The sequence below is a fragment of the Lynx canadensis genome, chromosome C1 (assembly GCF_007474595.2).
Source record: "Lynx canadensis isolate LIC74 chromosome C1, mLynCan4.pri.v2, whole genome shotgun sequence".
Lineage (NCBI taxonomy): Eukaryota > Metazoa > Chordata > Mammalia > Carnivora > Felidae > Lynx > Lynx canadensis.
In genome coordinates this window covers 77,923,127-77,943,404 of record NC_044310.1, presented here as the reverse complement: position 1 = coordinate 77,943,404, position 20,278 = coordinate 77,923,127, and the positions used below count along the sequence as shown (strand labels likewise).

The following is a 20,278-nucleotide window of genomic DNA, read 5'->3' as shown; positions in this document are numbered from 1 at the left end:
AGGGAGACACAGAATCGGAAACAGGCTCCAGGCTCCGAGCCATCAGCCCAGAGCCTGACGCGGGGCTCGAACTCACGGACCGCGAGATCGTGACCTGGCTGAAGTCGGACGCTTAACCGACTGCGCCACCCAGGCGCCCCAGCAAAGGTTTTCTAAGTCACAGAATAATTAAAAAAAAAAAAAAGATAATCCCATGTATGCTATTATCAGTTTTAGCAACAATAAATTAAAAGGCTGAGTGGTGGGGTTACTGGTCCACAGATGTGTGAGTATGTTACTTCCTTTACCTGTTTATGTGCATGTCTCTTTGGGTACTAAAGTCTCCAAATTTTTCACTGTGTTTAAGATTCTTTATCCAATGCTGGTCCTCAAGCCTGCTTTTTCTTCCCCCAATGACAAAATGCCTTTCCCAAAATTGTGAACTGTTAAGTGGGCAGAAAGAGAGGTACAAATCTAAAGTATAATTATACTTTATAGAAGTAAATGGGAGTAGTATTTTAATAGGCTAAGAATGAAAGGGGCTATAAATTGAGCCAGAGATTCTCTTGGGGGAAGAAATATGAAAAGCTAAAGGGGACTTCCTTAGAAAAGAGGAAATAAATAAAATAATACTGGGACAGGAGACAAAAGTCTTAGAGCTGATGACCAAAAAATAAGGAGACTCAGCTAGTGAAGATAAAGAAGGTGCAAAAGCAAAATGGAAGGGATCAGAAATAGCCTGCAAGAAGGGGCAATGGCAAAAGTTAGAATTATGAGAAAATAATATTTGAAGGGCAAAACCCAAGAAAGAAGCAGCTGACTTGGCGTCTACAGTGACCAAGGATTTTAAAAGAAGCTGAAAGAGCCCTAACTGGGCAGGATTTTACAGGTCCAGGTATCAAAAGGACAAAGAATTAGGAGAAAGACAGGTAGATCTAGATAGTGGTTAACACATAATGAAAGGTAAGAATTTAAGGTGAATGAGAAAAGGAAACAGGGTTTACTGCTATCCCAAGACTGACTGTGTAACGTGCAACATGCAATGCAACTAAGATGTGCAGTCTCTTTCTTGAATTCAATTAAGTTACTATTTTTATGGGTCACTGACCCTTGAAATAAGAGGTTCCCTATACTAGATCCAAAGTTAGGGAAGTCAGTGCATAAAACAACTAGCAAAGCTTTCAATATTTTGTGCCACATTGAAATCAAACACTAGAGGTTTATTTTTGTAGAGAATAATTTGAAATTTTAACAGCAGTCTTTATTATTTCATTTTATATACTTTTTTTGTTCATTGCTATACATTTTGGACAATATGTGTCAAGAGTTTGATACAAAAAAAAAAAAAGTAGGACCTAATAACGTGTGTCTTCAGTAAGCAGCTGCTCATTAAGATAATACTTCCAGTTACTGGCTTAGAAAGCAAGATTCTGAGATTACTGCTTGGCCCAGGCCTGTGACTTGTCAACCAAAAAAGTTACTTCCTCTTTAGTATAATGAATTGCAGAAGTACAGTTAAACAGTTATCTATGAGGGTTTATTGGCAGGCATAGGATATGGTGGGTGAGCAGAGTTACTGATATTTTTTTTTTTTGCCAGTGACCAAAATATTTACAAATTTCATAAAATGGAAAGAACTTTCTAAAATATTAATAAGATCTGTTTCACAAATAACCAATTCAACTGGGACCCTGAATAGTAGAAATGACAAAAGATTTGTTCTTACAGCTGATAAAAAATTTATTATCAAGGCATTCAAGTAAAGTTATTTTCTGTGTTCTGATTTAATGAATCCTGTGAGTTGTATTTGGTTGGGTGACACAGATATTGGCTCACTGAAGCCTACTCTAATGCCTCCCAGCACAGCCTTCCTTGGGACAGTGAAGCCAGAGTAACATGTCAGACTGAAGAAATATCAAGAAAGAGAGAGCAGGGCTGGAGATGCTATGAGGTTGGCTCATAACACTTCTTGACCTATGAGTGTCCAGTAAAGTATTCACTGTCCTATAGGCTTCAATGACTTAACAAGCTCCAAGTAGCAACAGTAATGCAGTAATGAATGGTCCTCAAAAGAAGACTTGCAATTCAAGCTGAAAAACACTACACTTACTAGAAGGTTTTAACCCTACCGAGAGACAGCTTTAGAAACCACCAGTGATTTCTCAAAAGGTGAATGAGTATTAAATGTTTTATATATGCTTCTGTACTATCTATTTTAGTTCCTTTAATCTGTTTGATTTTAAAGATGTACATTAGTTTGGAAAATAAAACTTTCCCAAAGCGATTAATGCTGAGACAAATGAAACAGCATTGAATGTGTTGGTAAAATTACAGTTATAAAACGAGGCCCATTCAATGCTAATAAAAATGCATTGTTAAAAATGAAATTAAAGGGCTATTCCATATATATTCCACATGGAGTTGTTCTCTTTCAAAATATAACAAATCATATTTGCAAAGATAAAGGCCTTTGGAAGAAAATATGGTAAAAAATATAAAGAGAATAATTAAATCTTGTGAAAATACTGGCATATCACTTTACACTAGTTATTTTATCATATAGGACAGGAAAATAAGGCACAAAATAGAGGTATCTTTTCTCATGATGCTTATAAAATCAATGAACAACTTTGTTTTTCCCCAATCAAAATTCTATTTACTATTTAGAGTTAAAATCTGAAATAGTACTTACAATGACAACAACACCACAGCAATTAAGGTCCACTCTGCAGGTTTGTGTATAATATTTCTATTTGTTAACCTGTAAGACAGGAAGATAAAGTTTACCAAAGTATTGTTACATTTAAATATAAGAACCTTCTATTTTTAGATAAAATCAGATTTATAACATCATATTTCCAAAGAGCACTATTTTCTATTCTATTTATGTTTGATAGAGTCAATAGCATATTGTGGCTTAATCTTCAGTACTGGATAATGACCATCTCAAAAGAAAGTGCTCCAGTCTTACTTTTATATATTTATAACAATATTACTGTTAGACAAGATGGGAGTATAGGAACAATATGGGAAACTAAATTGCATAATTTATTAAAATATACACACACTTCCCTATAAACATATCTTCTTCTGTATTTTCCCCTAATCAACATTTCATTAAATAAGCTAACAAGGTAATAAGCAATTTCTGATTTTAATTTATCTTTAGTATCTTTCTACCTTGTGGTAGGCTGGCAGGAGATAATGAAGAAATGTTATAATCCATAATTTATAGAAATAAGAGTTGACAATAAATTATAAGACTAGATATTTTTTTTTCAATATATGAAGCTTATTGTCAAATTGGTTTCCATACAACACCCAGTGCTCATCCCAAAAGGTGCCCTCCTCAATACCCATCAACCACCCACCCCTCCCTCCCACCCCCCATCAACTGAGTTTGTTCTCAGTTTTTAAGAGTCTCTTATGCTTTGGCTCTCTTCACTCTAACCTCTTTTTTTTTTTTCATTCCCCTCCTCCATGGGTTTCTGTTAAGTTTCTCAGGATCCACATAAGAGTGAAACCATATGGTATCTGTCTTTCTCTGTATGGCTTATTTCACTTAGCATAACACTCTCCAGTTCCATCCATGTTGCTACAAAGGGCCATATTTCATTCTTTCTCATTGCCATGTAGTACTCCATTGTGTATATAAACCACAATTTTTTTATCCATTCATCAGTTGATGGACATTTTGGCTCTTTCCATAATTTGGGTATTGTTGAGAGTGCTGCTATGAACATTGGGGTACAAGTGCCCCTATGCATCAGTACTCCTGTATCCCTTGGGTAAATTCCTAGCAGTGCTATTGGGTCATAGGGTAGGTCTATTTTTAATTTTCTGAGGAATTTTCCAGAGTGGCTGCACCAATTTGCATTCCCACCAACAGTGCAAGAGGGTTCCCGTTTCTCCACATCCTCTCCAGCATCTATAGTCTCCTGATTTGTTCATTTTGGTGACTCTGACTGGCGTGAGGTGATATCTGAGTGTGGTTTTGATTTGTATTTCCCTGATGAGGAGCGACGTTGAGCATCTTTTCATGTGCCTGTTGGCCATCCGGATGTCTTCTTTAGAGAAGTGTCTATTCATGTTTTCTGCCCATTTCTTCACTGGGTTAGCAATTTCTTACTTGACACATCCCCAAAGGCAAGGGAATTAAAAGCAAAAATGAACTACTGGGGCCTTATGAAGATAAAAAGCTTCTGCACAGCAAAGGAAACAACCAACAAAACTAAAAGGCAACCAACGGAATGGGAAAAGATATTTGCAAATGACGTATCGGACAAAGGGCTAGTATCCAAAATCTATAAAGAGCTCACCAAACTCCACACCCAAAAACTAGATCTTTATCAAAAAAAAAGTTTTTAAAATCAGTTTCTAACTCTATCACTCAGCAACTGATGACAACAATATACACTGTAGTAATTTAGTTTCTCATAAAGCATTTGGAAAAATTACTCCAAATAAAAAAGTGATATAAATCAGTAAGGAAAAAAAAAACAGCCAGTAACATCTGATAAAGGATGGTTACCCAAAATATACAAAGAACTCTTAAAATTTAACAGTAGGAAAATAAATAGCCCAATTACAAAATAGTCCAAATACCTTAACAGACTTATCAAAGATAAACAAATGACAGATAAGCACATAAAAAGACACATCACATCTCAAGGGGAATGCAATTTAAAACAAGATACTATACACTAATTACAATGGCCCAAATCCTGAACACTGACAAAACCAAATGCTGAATCAAAGTCACTTCACCAAGGTCATACATTTGCTACACTGATAAATCCACATTGACATCATGATATAATTAGCCAAATGTACGGCTCTGTTATAAGGACGTGGAGCAATAGGAACTCTCATTCATTGCTGATGGGAATGCAAAATGGTACAGGAACTTTGGATGAGCTTGGTGCTTTCTTACAAAACTAATCATGTTCCTTGGTATTTACCCAAAGGAGTCAACAACTTATGACTTTAAAAACCTGCACACAGATGTGTATAGCAGCTCTATTTACAACTTCCAAAACTTGGAAGCAACCAAAACGTCTTTCAGTAGGCAAATGGAAAAATAAGTTGTGGTACATCTAGTAGTATTATTCAGCCCTAAAAAGATATGTGCTATCAAACTCCCAAAAGATGTGTTGGTACTTTATATGCATATTACTAAAGTGAAAAGAAGCCAGTCTGAAAAAGCTACATACCAACTACATGACATTCTGGAAAAGGTAAAACTACGGAGATAGTAGAAAGATCATTGGTTGCCAGGGGTGTGTGGAATAGGGTGGGTTGCGTGGGGGGAGTGACAAATAGGTGAAGCACAGAGGAATTTTAGGGCAGTGAAAATACCCTATGTTAGTAAATGGTGGATACATGTCATTATACACTTATCCAAACCCATAGATTATTTGACACCAAGAGTGAACTCTAATGTAAACTCTGGGTGATAATGATGTTGTCAATGTAAGCTCATCAACTGAAGCAAGTACGTAACTCTGGTTGGGGGTGTTGCTAAAGTGGGAGGCTATACATGTGTGGAGGCAAGGGGTGTTATAGGGAATCTCTGTACCCTTTTCTCAATTTTGCTATGAACTTAAAACTGCTCTTAAAAAAATAGTCTTAAAAAAAATCCCCAGCCAATAAACAAACAGTCAAAATATATAAGCAGGCAATTTACAGAGGAGGAACTCTGCACTCTTTCAGAAGTTCTGATTTTGGATTACTCCACGGCGTCTGCCCTTGGGTCTCTCATCTCTCTCTATATATATAGTCATTCCCTTAGTGATGTTATCCAGTTTCATAGCTTTAAATATTAGATAACTACGTGCTGACAATTCTCAAATTTATGATCTCTAGCCTGGATCTTTTCCTTGAATTCCAGACTTCTGTATGTAATGATCTCCTTGACATTTCCACTTGATTATCTAATAGGCATCTCAAAACTTAGCATAGATAAAATTGAGCTCCTCTTCTTCCCCCAAAACCAAGTCTTCTTGCAGACAGATCCACCTCTATAGGATGGCTATGGAATCCTTCCAGAATCCAGTTGCTCAGGCCACAAATCCTGTGGTTAACCTTGGCTCTCTTGATGTCCCATGTCCAACCATGGGACATCATGTCCCATGTCCAAATCCCAATGATACTATCTTCAAAAAAGAATTTGATTACTTTTTATTATCTCCACTCCTTTCATCTTGGTCCACATCATTTCTTGCCTAGATTACCAAGACAGCATCCTAAACAGACTTTCTGCCTCTGCCCATCTATTGTTATTGCAATTCTCAAATCAGCAGCCAGAATGATGCTGTTAAAAATGTATGTCATATCATGTTATTCTTCTGTCCAGAATCAACCAACTGCTCTCCATCTCACTTGGAGGAAAAGTGAAAGAATGACCATAACTACGAGGCCTATATAATCTATACCACACCCACTCCCCGCCCTGTACTTCTCTGACCATATCTCTTTTTACTCTTGCTTCTGCTCATTTCTCCAGTCTCACTAACATCCTTAATATTTTGTGAATAAGCCAGGACTGCTGCACCTAATATATTTTCAGAGATAGGAACATGGCTTGTTCTCTCACCAACTTTTAGATCTTTCTACAAATGGCATCTTCTCCATGAGGTCTTCCCTGACCAGCCTATCTAAAATCACAACTATCTCCCTCCTTGGTATCATCCCCTTTTCCGCTTCTGGGGAGAAAAGGAAGAGAATGAATTGAGAAAGGGGAAAGAGCATATCACCATATAATAATACACATATTGTTTTAAAATTTTTACATATCTTTCTATTAGAATAGTTCCATGAGAGAAGGAATTTTTGTCGGTTTTGTTCACTACTTTGTCCGTAGCAACTAAAACAGAAGCTAGCATATGACCAAAAAAGGTCAAAGGATAAGCATGTAAATCGAAACATGGCAAAAAACAGTTAAATAGAAATTGCTTTTCTACTGTATTCAAATCTCCCTAAGTTAAGGCAAATGTAACATTACATGAATTCATTTACTCTTCCAGCAAAAAGCGTATTGAGAGCCTGCTCTATACCACTGTTTCAGGCACTGGGGAAAATATGACAAGGTCTTTTTGTATCAAAATATAATTTTAATTCAAATCTGATTTAGAAAAAGTTTCTTGACCCAACACTGATGACAGTGCATCTTTACCAAGCAACTTCTGATGAAATCACTATGGTAGGTAAATCAAAGTAGCATTCCAGATAAATGACTGTGATGCAATTCAACAGAAAGGACAGCTCTATTCATAGGGGAAGATTTTTCAAAGAGCTGAAAAAGCTATTTTATGTGTAAGTTCTAACAGGCTCTCAGCTCTGGCTGTACATTAAAATCGTCTGGGGGACTTTTAAAGAATACTGATGTCTGGGCCCAACCTGACCAAATGAAACTCAATCCCTAGGGGTGGAGCCAGGCATGTATAGCTGTTAAAAGCTCCCCAGGTAATTCTGATGCACAACTAGCTTGAGAATCAGTGTTTTACAAGTTCCTATTATTGATTATCATTTCAAAGAGAAGGGTATAGTTATTTCTGCCAACTCTTTTCAATTGCCAGTATTGACTGAAAAGATCTCTCAACATTAATCATTGTCGTCAATATGGCAATTTTTTTTGGAGACTTCACATAGAAGCCTGAGCCTACAAATAGTCACATACCTGCTGAAGTTGTCCTACCAGAATCTGAAGACCCCATGAGTGCTCTTCTAGAGGTAATTCTGTACTCTAAGTAATTGACATTTCCTAAAAAGCAGCAAAGCCAATTTAAGCAATTTTTATTAAAGCTATAAATACTGACCTGTAGGTACTAAAGAGTAAATATTTTTAATTAAGCTAATTAATTTTTAGCTTAATTAACATCAAGGTTTTTAAAACATCCCCTAACACTAAAACAATGCATAATTTTTTGGCTTATTTTACCATTTTATTAAATTTCACACATATATAAAACTTCCATATACTCATCACAACTTTGACAATGATCAACTCCTGGACGATCATGTTTCATCTACACAACCCCATATTCAACATCACCCTAGTGTAAATACTTCTGAAGCAAATCTCAGATATCATATTGTTTCACATAGGTTTTATTTTAATTTAATGTAAATAATGCAGAAAGTAACTGGAAAGGACTTAGGCTTACACAATAGGAATAACAGAAAAAGGTGATAAAATAGTTTATAAATTGTAAGTAGAAAACGACATTTGAAAGTCCCCTATGTGCAGTCTGTTAGCTACCTCTTATAGGACTGATGAACACTGCATCTCAGCTAGCTTAGATGACACAGAAGACTTAGTTTCATAGGTAACAGAACCCTCTCAAATACAGTTCTTACTTGGGATCTTAGAGAAATTATTAATGAAATGACTTATTTTTTATATATCTTTGATACTAATGACTACTGAGGGACACAATGGTATATTAAAAAAACTTTTTTTCAGCTTTACTGAGGAATAATCGACATAGTAATTGTATATATTTAAGCTGTACAACTTGTTTTGATCTATGCATACACCGTGAAATGATCACCACAATCAACCTATCATCCCCTCACATACAGTTACCATTTTCACTCCCCCTTTTTTTTTTTGTGGTGATAACACTAAAGATCTATCCTCTTGATTTTAGAGGATACTCAGCCAGAGGTGTACCTCAAAGATATTGCAGGTTCAGTTTCAGAACATTGTAACAAAGTGAATACTGTAAAAAAGCAAGGCAAGTGAATTTTCTGGTTTCCCAGTGCATATAAAAGCTATGTTTGCACTATACTGTAGTCTATTAAATACACAGTGGCATTATGCCTAATATAACAACATGCATACCTTAATTAAAAATACTTTATTGTTAAAAAATGTTAACCATCATCTGAACTTTCAGTGAGCTATAATCACTGATCAGAGTACCATAACAAATATAACAATTAAAAAGTTTAAAATATGAGAATTACCAAAGTATGATACAGAGATAAAGTGAGCAAATGCTGTTAGAAAAAAAGCATGGATAGATTGGCTCAATGGAAGGTTGCCTCAAACCCTACATTTGTAAAAAGCAGTATCTGTGAAGCAATAAAGCAAAGGGTAATAAAAGGAGGTATGCCTATACTAGTTGTGTGATTTGAGATTATTTAACCTCTCATCTCTTATCTGTAAAATGAGGATAATGTCACTATTTTTGGAAATTAAGTAACATGTAAATGCCAAGTACCTAGCACATAGAGTACCATACTGACTACACGTACTGACATGGACCAAACATTATTACTGGGGCTGCTTCGGAAGGCCAAAAATAATGGCCTGGACTGTGGTTTCCAATTTGAAATTCCTAAATCCCTAGGGCATATGAGAGTATTAATGGGCAATCTTGCATTTGTAGCCTAATATTTCCAATGGGTTTCTAGTAAGTTCAGAGAACCTATGAATAGTTTTTTTAAATTTTTTTTTTATGTTTATTTTTGACAGAGAGAGACACAGCATGCGCGGGGGAGGGGCAGAGAGAGAGCGAGAGACAGAATCCAAAGCAGACTCCAGGCCCTGAGCTGTCAGCACAGAGCCCGACGCGGGGCTCGAACTCACAAACTGTGAGATCATGACCTGAGCCGAAGTTGGATGCTCAACGGACTGAGCCACCCAGGCGCCCCTATGAATAGTTTTTTTAAAAAAGAAGATATCCAATTAGATTTATATAAAAACAGCACTAGAAAATATAGTCAGAGTAAATTAAATTGTTAATGTATTCTAAATGAGCAGAGTAAAACTTAAGCACAAAATTAGTATTTGTAGTTAAAGATCAAAAGTCTCATTCTAATATCTCTTATGATATGTCTTAGTGACTTTTCTAGTTTCCTTAGAATGGTGATTAAATAAACACTGTTTGCAAGAAACTGCATAACAACTTCTTTAAAAATCAATGAGAGTCTTCATCTTCCTTCAGTTATTCTTTTTGTTAATACAATATTTACTTCCTGATAAATCCTGAAAAAATCCTAAAGTTGTACTTCACATTGTATACATCTATTCAAACATTATCATTAGTGTAGACAGCTGAAAAACACTTTTGTTTTTCTTTTGGGTGCATGGTTCTGTGATAGAAAACAAACCTCTCTCTCTTCATCACTAAGACCAATGCAGAGAAGTTTGACTTTGGTCTTGGTATTTGGCAAAACATTTAGTCAGTCTTCCAAAGGCTGAGGCCAATCTGATCATCACTTCTGGCATTCTTACATTTGTGTGTGATCAATGATCTTGTGATTGCATAGTTTCCATGATATCTAATAAGTGTTAACAATCTCAGTAATAAGAACAATCATGTCATTCACATTTACTGTTATTAACTGAACATTCACTTTCAAATCTAAACATTCTAGATGAAGTAAAAAAGTCCTTATGTGTTTTTGTCAGTCAGAAAAATAAAATGTCGCAGTAATTAATGATGCCTGTGAAAACCATTAGGTTTATGTATAAAACAATTAGTAAAAATTTTTAATTATTTAGCTAAATAGATTAACAGTTAATTCAAAGAGTAAATACATTAAATAGATTACTTTCTGGAGAATGCTGTTATCTTGGAAAAAAAATTTTTTTTAATGTTTATTTTTGAGAGAGAGAGAGAGACTGAGCTAGCAGGGAAGGGGCACAGAGAGAGGGAGACAGAGAATTCCAAGCAGACTCCTCATTGTCAGTGCAGAGCCCGACATGGGGCTTGAACCCACGAACTGTGAGATCATGACCTAAGCTGAAATCAAGAGTTGAATGTTCAACTGAGCTACCCAGGTGCCCTGGAAAAAATGTTTATATAAATTCAAATAAGGTTAAGACAGAATAATAGAGATTACCTGTCATCATAATTCAATCTTTGCAGAACTGTATTATGTATATATAAAGGAAAAGAACCATTGTTGAAAAAGAACAAAAGGTCCCAAATGGAGTTCTTTATGCTCAGCCCCACCAAGACTTAACACCAATTGTAGTTTCAGACTCTCCCAGGAATAGAGTTTTAAACCAATCAGTCTAGAATTTTCTGATCACCACTAATGAGGTAACATGCATGGTAAGACCCCTTGCCTTTCCCTCTAAGGGAAGGTGACCTTGCCTGAAACAATCCTTTCTTTTCTAACAACTTCCTTATCCTGCCCCATTTCTGCCTATAAAAGCCTTCTAATTGTACACTCCCTTGGATCATCTTTCTCTTTGTTAGATGGAATGCTACCTAATTCATTAATCACTGTTTAATGCCAATTAGATCTTTAAAAACTGACTTGGTTGTCTTTAATAGCTTTAAGAGCTACATTTAAATTTTATTTCCACTTAAGTTACAAATCTTTCAAGAAGATTTCCTATTGGGCAATTCTTGGCATCTTGTGATGATGAATTAAAAAAATGTCACTTTAAAATATCTGGAGTTGAAAAATACCTAAATTATGTAAACAGATATGAAATAATCTCATTGTAATCTCTAATTAAGATAATAAAAATGTTAAGACAGAAATGTTGAATAAACTGAGGCACCCCAAACACTTTCTGTTTAGTCAGGCTTCACAGGAAAAGACTCCACAAGAATGTTTTAAAACAACTCTTCAGGCACCTAGGTAGCTCAGTCAGTTGAGTGTCCACCTCTTGAGTTCGGCTCAGGTCATGATCTCATGGTTTGTGAGATCTAGCCTCACATCAGGCTCTGTGCTGACAGTGAGGAGTTAACTTGGGATTCTCTCTCTCCCTCTTTCTCTCTGTCCCTACCCTGCTCGTGCTCTCCCCTCTCTCAAAATAGATAAATATTAAAAAAGAAAAAAAAAAAAAAAGAAAGAAAAAAACCCTCCTGTAGTCTTGAGTCTACAAAGCTAAGTATTTAAACATGAAGTGGTACAAATGATCCTTTTTAGAGGTGGAAGATAAAGTTTTTTGAGATTTGTCTAAACTATGAATCTTAGATCCTTCTAGTACACACCTTATTGAAAAACAGTTTTCTGAATCCCTTTCTGGCACACAAAAAGGTCAGTGTTGTTTTTAAATGCATTATTTGAAAGTGAATGGATATTTGGTATTACTGGTATAGGGTACAGTGACTACAAGAGAAATCTAATAGCTAACAATGCCAAGAAATTATTTCTGTACCTTAATTTTAAACTTCTAAAATATTGCTACTTCTGATAACAATAAACCATAGTGATAATTTATTTATTGGATGAAATGATTCTTCTACTCTAGAAGTTTGGTCTATGTTGGTGCTATCTGGTTTTAGCTACCGGCAAATACTACTTTTCATATTTGGTCACTGGCATTTGGCTGAAATGTGTATTTGGTGCACCTCTACCAATAGCATATTTAGAGGTTTATCCTTATGCTTCTTGGTAGAGAATACAGGTATAGCCTGGGAATGTTTTTACCTTGATAGTTTTAGAAAAATCCCAACTCTACTTCACAATGGATATTCCCTATTCTTTCTTTCTTAATACTTCTTATCACTTCAAATCTGTTCCATTTTAAATTACCCATGGTTTTGTACTGTTCACAGTGCTCAAGTTATCCTCTAACAGGAGAGTTCTTCCTTGAGGTGGGCATAATGTTTCTTTTGTATTGCCCATAGTGCCTACCACAGTGCTGGTCATCAGATATATATTTACTGAATAAGATCCAGTATATTCCTGGCTAACCACCTTTGTGTGAGACCTTATTTTCCTTCTTAATTTTAGTCTATTCTATAAATAAACTATCCAAAACTAACTATATTCAAAGTCTGAACAAATAAGGTATTGAATTTAATAAAAGATAAAAGTAATGTTTAGTGGAGAAGAAAACAGAGCACTATTCTTAGATCTAAGACACTGAAGGTAAGTCATTTACTTTATTCATGCCTTTGTTAGAAAGCCCTCTTGCTCATCTACAGACCCCAACAGTTAAAACCAGAACTAGACAAGACCGCTTAACATAAATCATGCTTTAATTAAAATTTACTGTATTTTTTTCATATTGCACTTTCTTGAGACATTGATGAAGGTGTTTTGCAAAGTCCCAGAGCATACAAACTGCCCAACCAGAAAAGCCTGATAGCAAAGGAATGCTAGAAGACCACACCCCACATGACCCCTGCCTTCCCTGCCCATGATCATGGGCTGAACACATACCAACCCTGACCCATGATTATATGCTCCTTGCCTGCTTTCTTGCATGTATCCCTCTAAACCTCTCCTTATAAATTTCTAGGTGTCCTTGTTGGTGGAGAGGCTGGTTGTTAAGGCTTAAGCCTGCCACCTCCCCTGGCTGCTGGCACCCAAAATAAATCTCTTCCTTTCTCTTTTCCAAACCCTTTTCGGTTTTTGGCTCCTTTTAGGATGAGTTTATCCAAGTTTGTTCAATAACACTGTGGGCAAACCCAGCCAGGAGCTATGCTTTTTATTAGTCTAGCCCCCACAGGATTTCCTAGGATGGAGCAGTTGGCCATGGCAGCATGCCAGGGCTTACCCATTTATTTCCTGAGTTAGCGGCTGTGATATATCAGTGGGTAACACAGTCTACCTATGGATTCTGCAAGACAGCTGCATGAAGTCAAAATAACTGAGAAGGAAAACTGTAATATTAACACCAACCTGAAAGTTCGAACGAGATTTTTAAGCTGTGCATAAATATCTCCTAATGTGATCTGAAGAGGCCCCAAAAGTCCAGGCACTCTGAAAATAAAAAAAAATACATTTATTTTAAAATATAATTTAATTATACACACATACTCTTTGAGGTTTGCCTAAGTCTGGATTTTCCATACGTAAGAATGGCACTTAGGTAGAGGCAGTTAAGCTAGGATCTGACTGGTGAGAAGTCATAAGGATATAATTCATAATAACCCCACACTCCAAGTCACAGTCTATGCTACAGTATGAGACACTGAGAAACATTGTTTTGGCTACTATCTGTATTCTGGTCTCGGGTTTTTCTTACCTTTACTTTTGAATATTAGACTAAGTTAGGAGTGCGGCCTATTTCTCCTTATTAAATTCTTACAGTGGGAGTAAAAATTAGTACTTTTTTAGTGAGCAACTTGACAATATATGTTAACGTTTTAAATGCGGCTAGTCTTTGACCCAAGAGTTTTACTAGGAAAAAATTTATCCTCAAGAAATAATCAGATAACATAAAAAAGTTGCTTACGCAGAAATATTTTTAGTAGTGAAAAATGGAAACAAATGTCCATCAACAGATGATCATAAATTATGATATACACATATAATTATGATATACAAATATTCCATATAATGGAATATAATAAAACCTTTAAAATAATATAAATCTACATATTTATAATGTGGAAAAATATGGTATATTAAGTGAAAAATGCCTATGGAGTATTGCCCCATTTTTATAAAAACTTATATATAATGATACTGTATCTGATATACTGTGTATTTCAAACACGTTTCATTCCTTCCAGGTTTATACTATAACAGAGAGAACCAAAGGGAATGAATATACACACACCAGACATCATGTATACATCAAAGATAAACATCAAAACATTACTAGGGATTATAGGTTATCTTCCTTCTTATACAATTTTGCACTGCCTCAATCTGCTGCAATAAGTATGTACGACTTTTTTAATTATGCAAGTTTCAGATATATTTCAAAACAGAGGAAACAGCAATAGCAACTCTATTATCTATTTCCAAATTCAACCTCCCAATATTTTGTTATATTTACTGCATTTTTTCTTCCTTCTTTCCTCTCCTTGCCAGTACCATTTTAAAGTGAATTCCTAAGCACCTGGGTGGCTCAGTCAGTTGAGGTACCAATTTTGGCTCAGGTCATAATCTTGCAGTCTGTGAGTTCCAGCCCCACATCGGTCTCTGTGCTGACCCCTGGAGCCTGAGCCTGCTTTGGATTCTGTATCTCCCTCTCTCTCTGTACCTCCCTTCCTCCCTCCCTCCCTCCCTCCCTCCCTCTCTCTCTCTATCAAAAATAAACATTAAAAAAAAATTAAAAAAAAAAGTAAATCCCTGACATGTAATTTGATCCCTAAATATTTCCTTATTTATCTCTAAATACAACAGCATTTTCTTTCTTTTTTAAAAAATACAGCAGCATTTTCTTACAAAATCATAATAAAATGATCATACCTAACCAAATTAACACTTCCTTAATATCACCTAATACCCAGTACATATTTCATTTTCTCCAGTTATCCAAAAAACAAAAAAAAGTCTGTTTACAATTGGTTTGTTCTAATCAAAAACCAAAAGGTCTTATTTTTATTTTTTTATTATTTTTAAAAATATCTTCATTTTATAACAAAGAAAACCTCAACTACTTGCATAAACAACCAAAAAAACCTCTGTGTCAATAATTATTTTGTTTTTAGTGTTCTTTGTGTTTCTTTCTCTTTAAAGTTATTCCACCTCTTCTCACATTTAGTTCTTGAGCTATTATCAATAATTTGGTCTTCTGGCAGGGCTCCTTTTGTCATCTATTGCAGCCAAAACCCAGGAGGAATAGAATTCCTTCAATGGCATAGCTATGTGGTCTTAAATTTAAAACTGGGTCCTTTCATTAGCTGAAATGTCTAGAAAATTATTTTCCGATAAATCCTTATCTACTGATTACATACCAGTATCAATAATCCATACTAACATTTAAAATCTATATAACTACAGTCAAGGATTGATATCTTCTTGTCCTATGAATCAGACAGATGGTGACTTTTACTGTTTTCTAACCTAATATTACACAGAAACAATGTCTAAGTATAGGACCATATAAAAGGCAAAACTAAAAACAGCTTTACTGTCTATGAGAAGCTTAACATAATAGGCACTCAACAAATATTAATTTAAATAATTATTTAAAATGTAAAACTTACAGAAGCAAGCTGCTCAAAATACCAAGGCTTCCAGAAGATTATGTTTTTCTTAGTTTTGAACTACTACAAAATTAAGACTAATCTATATGCACACTTTTTAGATTTTATTTTTAAGTAATCTCTACACCCAAATGGGGCTCGAATTCATAACCCTGAGATCAAGAGTCACATGCTGTACCGACTGAGTCAGCCAGGTGCCCCTAATCCATATGCACACCTTAAACAATGACTGAAAACACCCTTACATTTTTCTCCTCAAGAAAGAAAGTGGAGATTTAAAAGTTCAAGACAGCCCTTACACCTGTGGAAAAAAGATTTTTCAAACTTCCTTTGAAAGACAAATCAAGATTACAATTTTAAATGTCATTCATCACTGGGCAATTACAAGAAAAATAATTTCCACGACGGGAAGCTTAAAACTAAAGTGCAAAGTTGACTTGAACAAAAACTCTTAAGTTGCTGAGTGTGAAATGGTTCTATAAATAAATATGTATGCAGAGTGAGTTAACAGACCGTTAAAACTTCATAAAGTTTCATTCACATGTGAAACTGATATGACACATATACCACAAATCAGTATTTAAATGGTCTAGCTTTGATATTTTTTCCCTGACTTCACTGGATTATTAAGTGGAGGTGACATAGTTTGGTTTTCTACTCCCATATTCTCAACTTTTATTATGTGCTTCTGTGTCTTCTGCACAAAACTTAATTTCAATATTTTCTTGGCAATATATCTTAAAAATTCCAATTTCTCAGGCAAAGACATCCATGTAAACTTTTACATTTTTCAAACTGTTCAAAATTGAAGGATAAAAATTAATCTAAATTATGAACCTACAAATACCAAATGAATTCAAAATATTGTAAAAGTGGAATGACAATTACATACTTACATTTTACTCAACTTTTCAAGTACGATGCGTTTTCTAATCTGGTTCTGAGAACTTGAATCTATCAGCGGAAAGGTGGGATCTTGCTGAATCACATTTTTAAACAAAACAAAGCAAAATCATAAACGTACATTCTTTCTCTGGTAAGAACAATAAACATTAAAACAAAAGTTTACACCTAGGGAATGGCAGAATAAAAACTAGACTTGAGAATTAGAAGATTTAAATTTGAGTATTGGTTCAGTCATTAGGTTGATGTAAACTTAAGTCCTATGCCTACTTTTGAGAGTGTTTTCTCATCTGTATAAAGGGATGCTAATACCTTCTTTATTAAATGAGAAAATGTACATGAAAGAAATTTGTAAACTGATAAATGCTATACAAATGTTGGAGATTAAAGTTTTAAAATTAGCAAATACTATAAATATATTATGGGGAATTCCACTTCTAGAAATGGCAGACAAGGTAATTCAAACCATTCCTCCTGCTGAGAACTGAAAAAACACTGGGAAAATACCCATATTTGTTTGAAAACATCAGAGAACTAACAAGGCAGTAAATAATTATGGCCAGAGATTCTACAGAAGGTAATTCCAGAGAGGCAGTGACTAATTCCAAAAGAAGCAATTCAGATACTGAGAACCTGAGCATCTTCTAATAAGCATTAGAGCTTGGGGAATGCCGAGACTGTACTGACAACTCTCTCCCCCAAAGCCTGACTTAGAAGGACTACTAAGACTAAGAATGAATAGGAAACAGACTGGGTCTTACAGAGACTGAAGCCCAGCTTTAAATCATTTTAATCCATGACTAGATTAAGCAAGATGTGGGACAACTACAAATCATCTGCTAGAAGCCAACAGAAATCTGTTTTAACTTCAGTCTCAAATTATCTGTAATTTTTAATATACAATGTTTGCCATATAATAAAGCAATAAGAAAACAAGACAACATGGTCAAAATCTGAAACTTTAGCCCATGGAAAACAACCCCCAGGGAATCCAGACGATGAAGTTATCAGCTTTATTCAAAATAACTGTTGATGTATTTAAAGAAAAATGACAAGACTGAAAATTTCTGTAGAGAACTGAAAACTATATAAAAGAACCAAAGGAAAATTCTCAAACTGAAAAATACAGTATTCTTTTTTTTTTAATTTACTTATTTTGAGAGAGAGCATGCATGCACATGTGATCAGGGGAGGGGCAGAGAGAGGGAGAGAAAATCTCAAGCAGGCTCTGCGCTGTGCTGTCAGCACAGAGCCTGACGTGGGGTTTGAACTCACAAACCAAGATCATGACCTGAACCAAATGAAATCAATGTTTAACTGACTAAGCCACCTAGGCACCCTGAAAAATACAGTATTCTAAAGTGAGAACTTAATGAATATATTTAATAATATAGTAAAAAAGACTGAAGAGAGAATAGTGATTTAGAAATTATTCAGAATAAAGCACAGTCACACCTAACACCCCCTCCCACATACATACATAATACAAAGCACAAAAGAATATGAGACACAGAAGATACAGTGGAAAAGATTAACGTGTCTGTAATTGGAGTACCAGACAGAGAGGAAAGGAAGAATGAGACAGAAGAAGTATCTATAGAGATAATAATTGAGACTATTCCAAAACTGATAAAGAAACCAAATTAAGATTCAAGTATTACAAGTGCCAAAAGAATAAATACAATAATAATCACATGTAGGCCAAGCATTCTAAAATTGACAGTAACCAAAGACAAAAAAATCTTAAAAGTGGCTAACAGAAGAAAAACAGTATTTTCAAAGAAGTAGCAATAAGAGAAATAAATGAAAGCCAAAGGACAAAGAAATATTTTCAATTGCCTGAAAAAAATGCTAATCTAGAATTCAATACCCAGAAAAATGTCCTTCAAAAATGAAAGTAAAATAAAGAATTTTCTGACAAAAACTGAGAAAATTTATCATTAGCAAACTGCACTAATCAAAATACAGGATATTCTTCAGGCCCAAGACAAATAATCTGTAATGGAAGAATAGAGATGCAGGAAGGAAAAACAATAGAAGAGTAATTAATTGGATAACTCCAACTGAATACTGACTATTAATAATCTTACACGATTTAAAATACTGAGACAAAGGGCGCCTGGGTGGCTCAGTTGGTTAAGTGTCCAACTTCGGCGCAGGTCATGATCTCATGGTTCATGGGTTCAAGCCCTGCATTGGGCTCTGTGCTGACAGCTCAGAGCCTGGAGCCTGCTATGGATTCTTTGTCTTCCTCTCTCTCTCCCCCTCCCCTACTTGTGCTCTCTCTCTCTCTAAGGTAAATAAACATTAAAAAAAATATATCAAAAAAAATACAGAGAGAATAAAAATAGACAACAAGAGCACATAAGCAAAGAGAGGGTAAATAGAATTGAAGTTTCTAAGGGACTGTTAAGGAAGCAAAAAAAATTAACTTATATTAGACTTTTATAATAATTCAGTTAATTCAAGTTTTACTCTTTACAGTAACCACTTAATGATTAGTAAAATAACATTTAAAACAAGCTAACAGAGGGTAAACAATGAAATAATGATATTTAATTCAAAGAAAGAAAGGAGAGAAAGAACATAGAACAGGTGGGACAAGCAGAAAGCAATGAGTGGGATGAGATTTAAGCCCAAACATATCACTTAGGATACTGAATGTAAATAGGCTAAATTCTCCACATTATAAAGATTACCAGCCTAAGTAAAGGCGGATAGTCCTTGAAAATACTAATGAAGAATGCTAATGCCAGCAAAGTAGAGTAAAAGAGAAAAAAATCATCAATGTAGAGAAGTCAGTCCATAATACTGAGGTTTGATTTACCAGGAAGACAAAACAATCTTTTTTTTTTTTTTTAACACCATATAACATGGTCTCAAAATACTAACAGTAAAATTCACTAAACTAAAAGGAGAAATAATCAAACCATAATTATGGTGACAGATTTTTGACCCATCTCTCCCATCTTTCTCAGTAACTAATGAACAACACACCCCACCCTGCAAAAATCAATAGTGCTTCTCAAACTTTAATGTAAACACATTTTCCCAAAGGAAAACAATGAAATCTGACCCATTCTCCTCATCATAAACAAAAATCAATTCCAGGTGAATTGCAGATCTAAATATGAAAGGAAAAACAAAGCTTCTAGAAGATGAAATAACCCAGGATAAACAAAGATTATTTTCTTAGAGAAGTCGTTAAAGGCTACAATTAATAAACTGAACTCAAGATATCATTAATGAGAGTGAAAAGGCAAGTCTCAGAGTAGAAGACAATATTTGTAATACACCCAATTAAAAATGGGTTTGAATCTTGAATAAAGAATTCCTACAAAATCAGTAAGAAAAAAATACCTGGATATTCCTACAGATAAATGGGAAAAACACTTGAAAAGATACTTAACAAAAGAGACACTCCAAAAGGTCAAAAAGCAAATGAAACAGTGCACAACTCATTAATCATCAGAGAAATGTATTATAACCAAAAAAGTAATACCACCAGAAATGTGAAAAGTAACAATATCAAG

General features: G+C 34.9%; 1 protein-coding gene across 5 annotated transcripts in view; it reads right to left on the bottom strand.

Annotated features, from left to right (window-relative positions):
- RPAP2 (RNA polymerase II associated protein 2) overlaps window positions 1-20,278 on the bottom strand; it is a 100,217-nt gene that overhangs the window by 36,455 nt on the left and 43,484 nt on the right. For 3 of the 5 annotated variants that reach the window (XR_003971375.1, XM_030328269.2, XM_030328270.1), the window contains exons 9-11: window positions 16,739-16,821; window positions 13,582-13,662; window positions 2,672-2,740 (exon numbers count right to left, since the gene is read on the bottom strand). Coding sequence is in view for 4 of the 5 variants with exons in the window: in XM_030328269.2 (XP_030184129.1) it covers window positions 2,672-2,740; window positions 13,582-13,662; window positions 16,739-16,821 (233 nt within the window). In the remaining variant the exon portion in view is untranslated. Of the gene's footprint in view, window positions 1-271; window positions 423-2,671; window positions 2,741-13,581; window positions 13,663-14,930; window positions 16,638-16,738; window positions 16,822-20,278 lie in introns of those variants that run through there. The other 2 variants (XM_030328271.1, XM_030328272.1) reach the window with 2 other exon arrangements.